The sequence below is a fragment of the Oncorhynchus clarkii genome, chromosome 14 (genome assembly GCF_045791955.1).
Source record: "Oncorhynchus clarkii lewisi isolate Uvic-CL-2024 chromosome 14, UVic_Ocla_1.0, whole genome shotgun sequence".
Taxonomy (NCBI): domain Eukaryota; kingdom Metazoa; phylum Chordata; class Actinopteri; order Salmoniformes; family Salmonidae; genus Oncorhynchus; species Oncorhynchus clarkii.
In genome coordinates this window covers 25,262,952-25,277,342 of record NC_092160.1, presented here as the reverse complement: position 1 = coordinate 25,277,342, position 14,391 = coordinate 25,262,952, and the positions used below count along the sequence as shown (strand labels likewise).

The 14,391-nt window shown below is 43.2% G+C and overlaps 1 protein-coding gene across 1 annotated transcript in view; it reads left to right on the top strand.

The window, feature by feature from the left end:
• The window catches only part of LOC139365853 (uncharacterized), a 111,976-nt gene extending 97,833 nt beyond the window's left edge, over positions 1-14,143 (top strand). Inside the window, exons 3-4 of the mRNA XM_071102915.1 lie at positions 3,568-4,284; positions 14,015-14,143. Of these exons, the coding sequence (XP_070959016.1) occupies positions 3,568-4,284; positions 14,015-14,143 (846 nt within the window). The remainder of the gene's footprint in view (positions 1-3,567; positions 4,285-14,014) is intronic.
• Positions 14,144-14,391: the final 248 nt, after the last annotated feature.

Here is a 14,391-nt window from a genome sequence, read left to right as displayed (position 1 = left end):
GGCTCCACAGTAGTCCCTGCCTCCTAGGCTCCACAGTAGTCCCTTCCATCCTAGGCTCCACAATAGACCCCGCCTCCTAAGCTCCACAGTAAACCCTGCCTTTTAGGCTCCACAGTAGTCCCTGCCTCCTAGGCTCCACAGTAGACCTTGCCTCCTAGGCTCCACAGTAAACCCTGCCTTTTAGGCTCCACAGTAGTCCCTGCCTCCTAGGCTTCACAGTAGACCCTGCCTCCTAGGCTCCACAGTAGTCCCTGCCTCCTAGGCTCCACAGTAGTCCCTGCCCACAGTAGTCCCTGCCTCCTAGGCTCCACAGTAGTCCCTGCCTCCTAGGCTCCACATTAGACCCTGCATCCTAGGTTCCACAGTAGACCCCGCCTCCTAGGCTCCACAGTAGACCCTGCATCCTAGGTTTCCACAGTAGACCTCACCTCCTAGGCTTCACAGTAGACCCTGCCTCATAGGCTCCTCAGAGTCTGGGTCTACTGTGGAGCATTTATGAAATTGCTTATTCCAGTTACTAATAAGCATGCACCCATTAACAGAATGACAGTAAATCTGTTAAATCCCTGTGGATTTATGATTAATTGAAACATTTTATGGTTGAGAGGAATGAGGCAAAAGGAATGGCAAATAAGTCTGACTGCACATACAATTTGGCAAATGTATTGCAAATAGAGAAATGAAGCTGAATAAAAAGAAGAAGAAACTACTCCATGAAACAAAGATAATTACATGAAGAGGGATAGTAAAAGGCTTTGGAGCACCTTCAATGACATTTTGGGCAAAAAGGCAAACTCTGCTCCATCATTCATTGAATAAGATGGCTCATTCATCACAAAACTCACTAATATCGTGAATTATTTTAATGATTTTTTCATTGGCAAGATTAGCAAATCTAGGCATGGCATGCCAGCAGCAAATTCTGAGACTACAGATCCAAGTATATCTGACCAAATTATGAAAGCCAAGCATTGTAATTTTGAATTCCGTAAAGTGAGCGTGGAAGAAGTAAAAAAACGATTGTTGTCTATCAACAATGACAAGCCACTAGGGTCTGACATCTTGGTTGGAAAATTACTGAGGATAATAGCGAACGATATTGCCACTCCTATTTTCCATATCTTTAATCTAAGCCTACTAGAGAGCGTGTGACCTCAAGCCTGGAGGGAAGCAAAAGTAATTCCGCTACCCAAGAATAGTAAAGCCCCCTCAATCAGTCTGTTACCAACCCTTAGTAAAAAAATTTTTAAATTGTGTTTGACCAGATATAATGCTATTTCACTGTAAACAAAATAACAACAAACTTTCAGCATGCTTAAGTTAGTCCTAAATATTTCTAAAACAAAAAACATTGTATTTGGGACAAATCATTCACTAAACCCTAAACCTCAACTAAATATTGTAATAAATAAATGTGTAAATTGAACAAGTTAAGGTGACTAAACTGCTTGGAGTAACCCTCGATTGTAAACTGTCATGGTGAAAACACATTGATACAATGGTGGCTAAGATGGGGAGAAGTCTGTCTATAATAAAGTACTGCTCTACCTTCCTAACAGCACTATCAACAAGGCAGGCCCTAGTTTTGTCACACCTGGTCTACTGTTGAGTCTTGAGGTCAGGTGCCACAAAAAGGGAAAATTACTACTGACTCAGAACCGGGCAGCACGGCTGGCCTTTGGATGTACACAGAGAGCTAATATTAATGATATGCATGTCAATCTCTCCTGGATCTGGAAGCAGCTAATGGGGATCCATAATCAAATCAAATACAAATACTCTCTGTAAAGAAAAGTTATGAGAACTTAGTAGTTTATCTTTAGCTCCTGCTGAGGTAGGCTCTCTTTAACGTTAGCATCTTACTTCATCCTTCTAACTGACTAAGTAATACTAGCCAGAGGCCCTCAACATTACTGCAAAAGAAGTCTCTGCCGACACCTGACTGATTGACATATCTAGAAGCCACTATTTACCAGTTGTGCACTCATACTTAGAGAGTCGTGTTTCGTTTGTTTGGGGGATGTTTGTAGACATCACAAGAGTCACGGGACGGTTTTAAAATGTGCCTTTTGTCCGGCATCTCGCAAACACACTGTCAGCTGCATTGCTGACTCTAGTTGCCTACTTGAGCTGACTTCAAGGGGTAGTTCGTTTCACGTCTCAGGCCCTCCTTGTGAGGGCAGAGTTAGCCATTTCAGAGCATGGTGAATGTGCTTCAAAAAAGGCAAATCTGGAGGATGCAGGCAAACATAAGCAACAAACCAGTGTTCATGATTCCACTCGTTCCCAAAGAGGCAGGTACAAATATAACTTAGTCAGATAGAGTGTAAGCATTCTGAGCTTTGATCAACGCTGGGTGCAATATTTAGATGTTGACCCGTAACAGATTGTATTTATTGTGTACAAAATATATATTTGTACAACATTTGTATTTATTTTTATTCAAAAAAATTACAGAGGTCCTGACCTCGGTGTCGTCATATGTAGTTACGGCCATGGTGGGGATGTATCTCTGGCGACAAGACTTATATCTATATCTTTGTACAGCTCGTTTTCCCAAGTGGACTTGAAATGCACGTTGAATATTTCCAAAAACAGACCTCTCTCAACCAGTGATGTGCCTGGTTTTACATTGTAGATAAATCATTCTAAAGAGGTCTTTCCTCTCACAGTTATACAGATGTAGGAACTTAATTTGATCTCTCTTTTGTTGCTGGGAATTTTCCTGCACAACAGGAAATGCAAACTTGTAGTGTATTCGGGGTTTGAAAAAGGCTTCTAAAGTTTGAAATGTCCACTTTAAAATGACTAACTTGATTTGCCTTTATGAAAAATGTGTCAACACCTACAAAAAATAATCCACATAGTAATTCACATTTTCTTTTGCTGCATTACTTCGCTGCTGTAGAAAACGGGCTCAAATTAAGATCCTACATCTGTAGTTGGTACACTCAGACCACACATTTATTCTTCTGTTGATTCAAAAGCTTACACACATACTATACATGCCTGAGCTCATCCATCATGTCATTGTGAAAGTGTCCCATTACCCTATGTAATGACATCCAATTATTTACTGCTTTTGCCTCCCTGATTCCTTACAAATCTGGTGGCTTCTGTGAACCACCATTAGTGTTTTATTAAATATAAACTTTTTAAAAGTCACTGCCAACCAACCCCTCCCAGATTAAATATTGACAGGTAACATAATGCTTTAGCAGCATGTTAAAAGTATTGATGTGTCTTTCAGAGTTGTATCAAATCCCAGTATGGAAGACATATGAGAATAGATACAGGCCTTGACCTGAAGAGAGCCATTCACGTCCCTTTCCCCCAAATGGCAGGAAGTGGGATGCAGTGGCACCGAAGTCACACAAAATACATATGTCTCTGACATGCAGGCACATTTCTCTGACAATGTATTGCTAAACCTGCCTCTACACTTCCAGGGCGTGCATTGTTTCAAGTGGACCCTGCCACAGCCTAACCTATAGTAAAGCCCTTCTACCAGCACGGCCCTAGTCCCAGATACAGCCACAGCCAGCCTCAGCCCTGCCCTTCTCCCAGCCACAGCCCCAGCCAGCCTCAGTCCTAGTCCCAGCCACAACCCAAGTCAGTCCTAGTCCCAGCCACAGCCCCAGTCATATTAGCCCTAGTCCCAGCCACAGCCCCAGTCAGCCCCAGCCCAGCCACAGCCACAGCCCCAGTCAGCCCCAGCCCAGCCACAGTCCCAGTCAGTCCCAGCCCAGCCACAGCCTCAGTCAGCCACAGCCCAGCCACAGCCCCAGTCAGCCACAGCCCAGCCACATCCCCAGTCAGCCACAGCCCAGCCAAAGCCCCAGTCAGCCACAGCCCAGCAACAGCCCCAGTCAGCCCCAGCCCAGCCACAGCCCCAGTCAGCCACAGCCCAGCCACAGCCCCAGTCAGCCACAGCCCAGCCACAGCCCCAGTCAGCCCCAGCCCAGCCACAGCCCCAGTCAGCCACAGCCCAGCCACAGCCCCAGTCAGCCACAGCCCAGCCACATCCCCAGTCAGCCACAGCCCAGCCATAGCCCCAGCCCAGCCACAGCCCCAGCCACAGCCCCAGTCAGCCCCAGCCCAGCCACAGCCACAGCCACAGCCCCAGACAGCCACAGCCCCAGTCAGCCCCAGCCCAGCCACAGCCACAGCCCCAGTCAGCCCCAGCCCAGCCACAGCCACAGCCCCAGACAGCCACAGCCCCAGTCAGTCCCAGCCCAGCCACAGCCACAGCCCCAGTCAGGCCCAGCTACAGCCACAGACCCGGTCAGCCCCAGTCCTTGTCCTCATCCCAGCCAGCCATGTATGTGTCTCATAGTGGTAATTTAATTCTGGCCACATCGGCAACCTTCTCCAGTCAAGGAAGCCTTGTTGCTAATGTGACTCAATGTGATTACAGTGAATTAGAGAGAAGAGGATCTTTCTCTGGACAAAACCTACTGACTGAGACCTAGCAGCCAGGAAATGAGGGGAATATCCATTTAACTTCACTTTAGTTCATGTATTGTAGTCATGAAGTCTCTGAATAACGTAGACGCAAAATGTGATGATTGCCATAAATGGCCATTCAGTCTATGTACGCTGTCATGTATTGTAAGGTGACAAGATCAATTGAGCAGAAGTCTATAAATATCAATGATGTTGTCAGTAATGGTTGACTTAAACATGTTCATATGGAAAGAATAGGAATGAGCCAACAGAACATAAACCATGTTGTGGCCACAGGAGTTTCATGGAAGCTACTGTGATATAAAACCATTTGTTTAGGACTGTATCCATGCAGCCTTATTCAAGGACCAGAGCCAATGTTTGCAGGAATAGTTGCTCACGGGAAAGGGTCAAAGTTCAATTGCTGTAAATGTGAGCGCGATGGCCCACCACCCCATTACCCAGACTGTCGTCTTTTTTTCTGCCCACACACGGCCAACGAGACCCCGGCCCAGCTCCAATCCCAGTGGTCACAAGAGCGAGACTCTTGCTCGCCTCATCACTGACATCAGTGCCTCGCATTACAAAAGGCATGGAAGCCGCCAGAAATGCCTGGCAAACACGATTTGCACAACACGAGCAGTGGATGCACAGAACATTTAGCATTCATCCGCTGCCATCCCACGAAAGGTTACAAAACACTGAATAACCCCTCCTGCTTATCTGTTTATTATTTCAGTTCATGGAGCCTGGGGCCAAGTTTATTTCTCCTCTACTTTTTCTATGAGCTGTCTGTCTTCAACAACATAAGCAACATCTTTAAATACACATACACACCTGAAGTAACATTTTATATTGCAAGTGCAGGGGAGAAGCAAAAAACGTGAAGTGGTATTAAAAGGGAAGTGAACTGTTACACATGTATCGATCAATGCGACGTCTCTGTCACATTTTCTCAAGGCCAAGTGTTCATCTTGTTGATCATCTGAGTATAGAAAGTAACCTTTATTTAACTAGGCAAGTCAGTGAAGAACAAATTCTTATTTACAATGACGGCATACTAGGAAACAGTGGCTTAACTGCCTTGTTCAGGGGCAGAATGACAGATTTATACCTTGTCAGCTCGGGGATTTGATCCAGAAACCTTTCGTTTACTGGCCCAATGCTCTAACTACTAGGGTACCTTCCCACCCCAAAATGAGTTATGTTAATACTGCACAGGGTGATGGATATGTGGATGAGGAGGATACTGTATACTGGAAATTAGTTATGTTAATACTGCACAGGGTGATGCATATGTAGATGAGGAGGATACTGTATACTGGAAATGAGTTATGTTAATACGCACAGGGTGATGCATATGTGGATGGAGAGGATACTCTATACTGGAAATGAGTTATATTAATACTGTACATGGTGATGCATATGTAGATGAGGAGGATACTGTATACTGGAAATGAGTTCTATTAATACTGTACATGGTGATGCATATGTGGATGAGGAGGATACTGTATACTGGAAATGAGTTCTATTAATACTGTACATGGTGATGCATATGTGGATGAGGAGGATACTGTATACTGGAAATTAGTTATATTAATACTATACATGGTGATGCATATGTAAATGAGGAGGATACTGTATACTGGAAATTAGTTATGTTAATACTGCACAGGGTGGATATGTGGATGAGGAGGATACTGTATATCTGCTTCTATGTTATCTGTTGGTCTTTTCATGGTCATTCCATGTAGTTGTCCATTTCTAATTGCCGCTCAGATACACATGCAGGATTTAAATTTGAACCAGTTTGCTACAGCAGGAACATAATCCTGCAGTGACAATAATTGTCCATTTTTATGTCAATTTTAATTAATGGACATATTTGTAGTGGTTGATACATTTTTCCTTAGGGCAAAGTCTGAAATGTTTTAGTGGAAATTACAGATCTTATTAACCTTTTTAAAACTCAAATACACTACAATTTTGCATTTCCTGCTTTACAGAAAATTCTCTGCAACAAAAAGTGATCAAATTAAGATCCTACATCTGTATGAATGAAGTCATGTTGAATTGAAATATTGAACTGAGTTCTGTTCTTATTCACCTGAACTATGGTTAGGAACACATTATAATGTAAATGGTTTGCTCTGCTGTCCGCTATTCACAGTTATATACAGCAGACTGTCGTCCTATTAACACAGGCCTGCACACCACATGTAGTCACACAGTAAAGCCCCTCTCATCGATATCGACACGGAGACCCTCTATCATTCATTTGCTCAAACATTCATATGTCCCTGACATTAATTCACTCACGTTTGGCAGGGGGTCAAAACAAGTTCTGCCTGCCTTTGTTCCAATTCATAATATCGCCTTTCATGCTGGCTTGATTGCCACTTCTGAGCAGCTAGGGCAGGATCACATTTTTCTATGAAAATGTCTCTCAGTACCTGTAGTTTTCAATTATGCTAAGGATCTCTGTGCTATTCTAATCTGTAATTGGAACACGTTGGGTGGTGCATGTTGGAACTTATACCAGATCCCTGTGGTGCTCAAATTCAAAGCCAGCGAAGGCTAACAAGCATCTAGACAGATTGTTTTTTATATGTTAAGATTTCTACCAAATTGAAACTTTTTTTGTTTTGTTTGCCATTTACCTTCAGTTAATAATAGTTCAAAACTCAGACAATGCGTTTTTACAATTTAATTTAAGACATGACAGAGTCATCATATTTTCAAAGTCATGTTTAGTTGTTCTATTCCCAACGCACCTCATCCAGATTGTCCTTTGTCGCCTGACTGGCTGTTTTTCTCCCAATTTAATAAAAAAAAAACGTTTGTCTTAATGAGAGCACATTCTGTGGATCCACCACTGCTTCTATGAGATCATCGCTGTAATGCCATTCAGATCTTTACTCAGTCATTTGACCACCCATCCATTCGATGATTAATTCATCCAGTACGGTGAACGCACTTATGAAGAGTAGGTTAACCTATGCCTGCACCAGTATATGTTGCTTTTATCCCTATTTTATGAGACTGCAGGCCAATGTGAAATCCGGAAAGCCAATTTGAAATATTAAAGTCTTTCTTTAGAAATTACACTGAAGTAATCCCCTCACAGATCCATTCATGGAAAGAGTGGTCTTAAAAATAAATGTTGAAAATGTGGTATTTTACAAAGCAGGGACACCATAGATATGATGGTAATATAGATGATGTTAACACAGAGGGTTTGTATTGCTCAAAGTGTATTTTTATAGAAGCACTCGCGACTCAAGGCTATATTAAGTAGCAGTCATGGACTGGAGAGTTCAACCACATTCTGTGCTTAACGTGGGTAATCTTATTCCATAGAAGTTTGTACTGTAAAGACTAACTAGAAAGTTTGTAATCATCTCAAAATAAGGTTTATTTGGGTGCCTTTGTGTACACTTTACCTCTGGACTGAGGTTGTCATGGCAGTACACTTTACCTCTGGACTGAGGTTGTCATGGCAGTACACTTTACCTCTGGACTGAGGTTGTCATGGTAGTACACTTTACCTCTTACTGAGGTTGTCATGGTAGTACACTTTACCTCTGCACTGAGGGTGTCATGGCAGTACACTTTACCTCTGGACTGAGGTTGTCATGGTAGTACACTTTACCTCTGGACTGAGGTTGTCATGGCAGTACACTTTACCTCTGGACTGAGGGTGTCATGGCAGTACACTTTACCTCTGGACTGAGGTTGTCATGGTAGTACACTTTACCTCTGCACTGAGGGTGTCATGGCAGTACACTTTACCTCTGGACTGAGGTTGTCATGGCAGTACACTTTACCTCTGGACTGAGGTTGTCATGGCAGTACACTTTACCTCTGGACTGAGGGTGTCATGGCAGTACACTTTACCTCTGGACTGAGGTTGTCATGGCAGTACACTTTACCTCTGGACTGAGGGTGTCATGGCAGACTCAGATACAGATACTTCTCTGGTGCTTTGGACTTTGGCTTGATTACAGGAAGATGAGCTTCCCAGCTCTAAGGTTTCAGTCATAGCTGCGGTTTGTGTTACTTTTGTTCTGGTATTTTGCTTGTATGGGCAGTTTTCCATTATGGTGTCCTTCAGTTTTGGAGAAACAAAGAGCTGTCCTGACGCTGTTTATCCATCTGCGCTTCCTCCTTTTGAATAATTGCATTTCTTGTTTTTTTAATGTCAAACAAAATCTCCAACATGTTTAGTCAACAAATCTGCCACTCTCTCCCAAGAAAGGACATGTTTTGAAGAGATTTAGCCATTACTTCTTGTTTCACAGAGCAGTACGTGATCTGCTAATTTCTTCTGTCTATTGAAAGTGAAGATAGAGACACAGAAGCCCACATTGTGGTGGGTGTTAATGTGCTTGTAATTAGCTGACAAACAAATGGTTCCAAACTTTCCTTTGGTGCCTGTCTGGCCTTTCAAAATGCAAGCCAGCTTTGAATGTTTTGTCTTAATTTTTCTTGCTCTATTCTCGCAATCACGAAGCTGTCATAGAAAATTATGCAAAGATAAAAGAAGGTCAAAAGTTTTTAAAGTGAACCTTGTTATAATTATGTCCTCAACTAGGATTTTCAAACTGACGTACTAAGTCAGGGGTGTTGTTACACTGATAGTCACGTGGAGTGTTCACAAGTAGGAAATGTGTGCAGTGAATAACCCTATCCTGTCTCATTCTACGCATCTCTACGCAATACAAATCAGATGTTAGCCAGCCCAAGCTAATCTACAAGTATTATATGTAAAATAATCACTTAAGATTAACAGCAGTCAAATCTTGTTCCAGCGAAAGGTTTATTGTAAAATGCAGGGAAGTTGTTTGTTTGTCATCTCAATCTTACCCAGAGGACTTGAGAAAACAACAACAGATTTCCCCGTCACTTCACGTAACAATGTATTGATATACACAATTGTTGAATACAGAAACTAAATATACAGTTGAAGTCGGAAGTTTACATACACTTAGGTTGGAGTTATTAAAACTCGTTTTTCAACCACTCCACAAATTTCTTGTCAACAAACTATAGTTTTGGCAAGTCGGTTAGGACATCTACTTTGTGCATGACACAATACATTTTTTTCCAACAATTGTTTACAGACAGCTTATTTCACTTATAATTCACTGTATCACAATTCCAGTTGGTCAGAAGTTTACATACACTAAGTCAACTGAGCCTTTAAATAGCTTGGAAAATTCCCGAAAATTATGTCATGGCTTTTCTGATAGGCTAATTGACATCATTTGAGTCAATTGGAGGTGTACCTGTGGATGTATTTCAAGGCCTACCTACAAACTCAGTGCCTGAGTTACGGCAAATGCACATGGGGACAAAGAACGTACTTTTTGTAGCAATGTCCTCTGGTCTGATGAAACAAAAATAGATATGTTTGGCCATAATGACCAACATTATGTTTGGGGGTAAAAGGGGGATGCTTGCAAGCCGAAGAACACCATCCCAACTGTGAAGCACGGGGGTGGCAGCATCAGGTTGTGGGGGTGATTTTCTCCGGAACTTTCATTGCGCACACCTGTCCCCTATTCCCGCTGATTAGTACTTGTATAAGTGTGCCCTTTGGTTTCCATTGGTCTTAGTCCCCGTGCCCTTACATGGCACGCCGTAATTTGGGGTATAATAAAAAACCCTATTACGCATTCCTGTGCCTGTCTCCCGAATCATTGTTACCAGCGTGACATAAACACATTGATCAAAATAGAATATGATGAAACCGAGTGAGCATGCCAAACAGAAGAACATGAGTGTGGAGAAATTAGAGACTTTGGTGAGTATTTTTTCAGTCACCTCTGTGGAGCACGAAAATGATCACACTGTAAATGAGTCAGTGTGGTCCAACGCTTGGAGCTGTGTCGTTTAGGGATTCGTTCCTTTATTTTTTTAACAGTCATTAGAGCCAGCTCCGGGGCGGCGAAAGGCACGTTTATTTCCTCATATGGTGTAATGTGTCACCCTTTCCCCCCTCTTTTTTTCAATTTCTCTCAAATGTAGATTTCCACATCAAGGGAGCCATCACACTGATGGAATCAAAGAGCTGCTGGGGTCTTTGAACTGTCCTGATGAAGAGATGAAAAGGATGAGGTAGCTCTGGCTTCTGCCGTTCATAACATCTCCTGTCTTTCCAAGTTTGCCTGGATGAAAGCCACGTCTGTCTGTCTGTCTGTCTGTCTGTCTGTCTGTCTGTCTGTCTGTCTGTCTGTCTGTCTGTCTGTGTCTTGTCTGTCTGAAATGGGACCCTATTCCCTATGTAGTGCACAATGTTTGACCAGGCCCGTATCTCTCTCTACTTTCTTTCTGTTTCCCTCTTGCTCCTTTACCCATACGGCCAAGGCCTCTCTCTCCTATTTCTTCTTTCTCTTGGTCCCTCAATTGCACCGAAGTTGGTCCAAGATGTCCTTCCACATGGGTGCTATCTTTGAAAATCACCCTGGCCATTTCTCTGGTGATGGGAAAGCATTATAGTACAGTCAGTAAATGACATGGTCTACAAAGTAGTCAATATGAAGCACCTCTCCAGTGAGCTGAATGATTTATATTGATTTGAAGCAAAACTGATGAATCTATTAGAGTTGATGTAGAGTAATATATGATATTACATCTATAAGCAACATAGCATATTTAGATATGCAGAAATGTGTATGTCCAGGTACAGTAAACATGGTTGTCAGCATACATGTAGTAAAAGGCTTGTATTAATACTTTATTTGTGCATTACCATTGAATTTGTCAGGGGTTTTGTCAGTCTCCTCTCCCACAGTCTCTCTGCTTTCCTCACAAATTGTTCATAAATTGCCTGATGGTGTTGAACAAAACCAGATTAGAAACAGGAATCGAGCGGAGGCTAACACTAAGCGATAGGTCTCAGCTGAGCTGGGGCCGGGTCAAGACCGTCTGTAGGCGGTACCTTAAGGGTGCGTGTGTGTGTGTGAGGCGACTCAAGGTCTGCAGTTCGGAGAGAAAAGGGTGAGTGTGTATGTGTGGGTGTGACCTCTGTGGGCGAGCAATTGGCTGCCGGCAGGTGTGAGCTCTGAGTGGCATCTCTCTAACAAGAGCCCGGGAGGTTGAGATGTACAGTACATGGCTTGTTCAGTTTGCCTGGCTGAGAACACTGAGCCGTTTGGAGAAAACTCCTGCTGTTCTGGCACTACAAGGCTCATCTTCTAATAAACATGCATTGAACCAGGGTCCTCACAAGGAAATGGTGTGCTAACTCTGTTGTTTGTGGTTTCCCCACTCTCTGCTGATGGCCTTTTAGACCACTACATTTGTTTTTCATGTTGATGTGGTTAGGAATCTCTCTAGGGCTGCGTGGCTGGGTCTTCGTGGGTAGTGGTTTATATAATACAAAATACACAGTATCTATTATTTTATTCTCAGTTGGATGATATAATTGTTGCAGAATATCAGACCATAAAGGTAATGTTTGATGAGGAGACGACTGTATCTTCATATTTTGCTCAAATGTGTTGTCCTAATGCAGATCTTGGCCCTTCTTTGGACACTGTGTTAACAAACCTCCAAACGAGCTTCAATGCCATACAACACTCCTTCCGTGGCCTCCAATTGCTAGTAAAACTAAATGCATGCTCTTCAACCGATTGTTGTCCGCACCCTCCTGCCCAACTAGCATCACTACTCTGGACGGTTCTGACTTAGAATATGTGGACAACTACAAATACCTAGGTGCCTGGTTAAACTGTAAATTCTCCTTCCAGACTCACATGAAGTATCTCCAATCCAAAATTAAATCTAGAATCGGCTTCCTATTTCGCAACAAAGCCTCCACTCATGCTGCCAAACATACCCTTGTAAAACTGACTATCCTACTGATCTTTGAATTGCAAAAATCACTGAAGCTGGAGTCTTATGTCTCCCTCTCTAACTTTAAGCATCAGCTGTCAGAACAGCTTACCGATCACTGTCCCTGTACACAGCCAATCTGTAAATAGCACACCCAACTACCTCATCCCCATATTGTTATTTATCCTCTTGCTCTTTTGCACCCCAGTATCTTTACTTGCACATCATCTCCAGTGTTAATGCTAAATTGTAATTATTTTGCCTCTAAGGCCTATTTATTGCCTTACCTCCCTACTCTTCTACATTTGCACACACTGTACATAGATTTTGTGTTATTGACTGTACGTTTGTTTGTGTAACTCTGCGCTGTTTTTGTCACACTGCTTTGCTATATCTTGGTCAGGTCACAGTTGTAAATGAGAACTTGCTCTCAACTGGCCTACCTGGTTAAAATAATCTTCTGTCAGATCTGGGGACTCGTGCTGGGTGTACTGTTTTGAGGATCTGTCAGATGTGCACATCAATTTGTAATGCTGTCATTGGCTCATGCAGTCAAGACACGTACAGCCTCAATTGTAGGATAGCTATCTGTCAATCACTCTGTTACGACCATATTGTTGGCTGTTCGGCCCTGAACTAGCTGGTGCTGAGCAAAAAATGGAACCTTGAGACACCGGTGGATGTTTTGTGGGAAGTACACCTTCACTCTCTGCTGCAAATCAAATATGGCAAAGCAGCTTTGTTTTGCAGCATATGACTACTCCAAATGACAGCCTGGAAGACTTGTCAGGAAGCCTCTCCCTACTAAAGTGAGTTCACCCTCCAAGCGCACACTCCTTTCCGCTCAAGACATGTGAAGGAGACGACGAAGAGGATGATGAGGAGGAGAGGGGAGCGTCAGCAGTTCGTTCTCCTTAGGGAAAATGCAACTCATCTGAGCTTTAGCCCCTTTTTTCTCTTGCTCTCTGTTGCTCTCAACCCACCTCTCAAGCAATTCACCCATATCAAGTCTCAGCATAAACTGGTGTCTATCATTTAGAAGGATTTGTGATTCCATTTTAGGGAGAAAGAGCGAATTGAGACCGAAGTGACACAGTGACTGTGATACCTATGGCTGTTTTGGCCATTTCAATACATTTTCAATTTTCAAAGAATATAATTTAGAGAATGTGAATGGTAGCAGACTGTATTGCCACCCCTAATTGTGACCTGTCTTTAACCAAAGCCTAAAGGAGTGTATGTGTACACAGGCATAGAAGGAAGCTTAAGTAATTCCACTACCTAAAAATAGTAAATCCCCCTTTGTTGGCTCTAACAGCTACCTAATCAGTTTGCTCCTTGGTCTTAGTAAACTGATGTAGAATATTGTGTAGCGAAGGGCTGTCACGTTCTGACCTTAATTCCTTTGTTATGTTTTGTTTATGTTTGGTCAGGGCGTGAGTTGGGGTGGGTAGTCTATGTCCTTTTTTCTATGTTGTGTTTATGTGTTTGGCCTGGTATGGTTCTCAATCAGAGGCAGGTGTCGTTCGTTGTCTCTGATTGGGAATCATACATAGGTAGCCTTTTCCCACCTGTGTTTTGTGGGTGATTGTTTTCTGTTTTGTGTCTTCACCAGACAGGACTTTTTAGTTGTCGTTTCGTTCTTTCACTTTGTTGTTTTGTTATTCTGTGTTCAGTTGATTTCTTAAATATTAATATGAACAAATTTCACGCTGCGCTTTGATCTCAGTCCAACGACAATCGTTACAGAATCACCCACCAACCAAGGACCAAGCAGCATGGTAAGGAGCAGCGCTATCTGGTCGGTCGACCCAGGGAGAGTGCCGGAGCCCGCCTGGGATTCTCTGGAGCAGTGTGAGGAGGGTTACAGGAGAATGGAGTTGGCGACACGAACACGGCAGCGCAACAGGGACGAGAGGCAGCCCTAAAAAAATATTGGAGGGGGGGAACACGGGGAGTGTGGCTAAGTCAGGTAGGAGACCTGAGCCAACTCCCCGTGCTTACCGTGGAGGGAGGTGGACCGGGCAGGCACCGTGTTATGCCGTGAGGCGCACAGTGTCCCCAGTGCACAGGCATAGCCCGGTGCTAAATCGCAGCACCTCATAT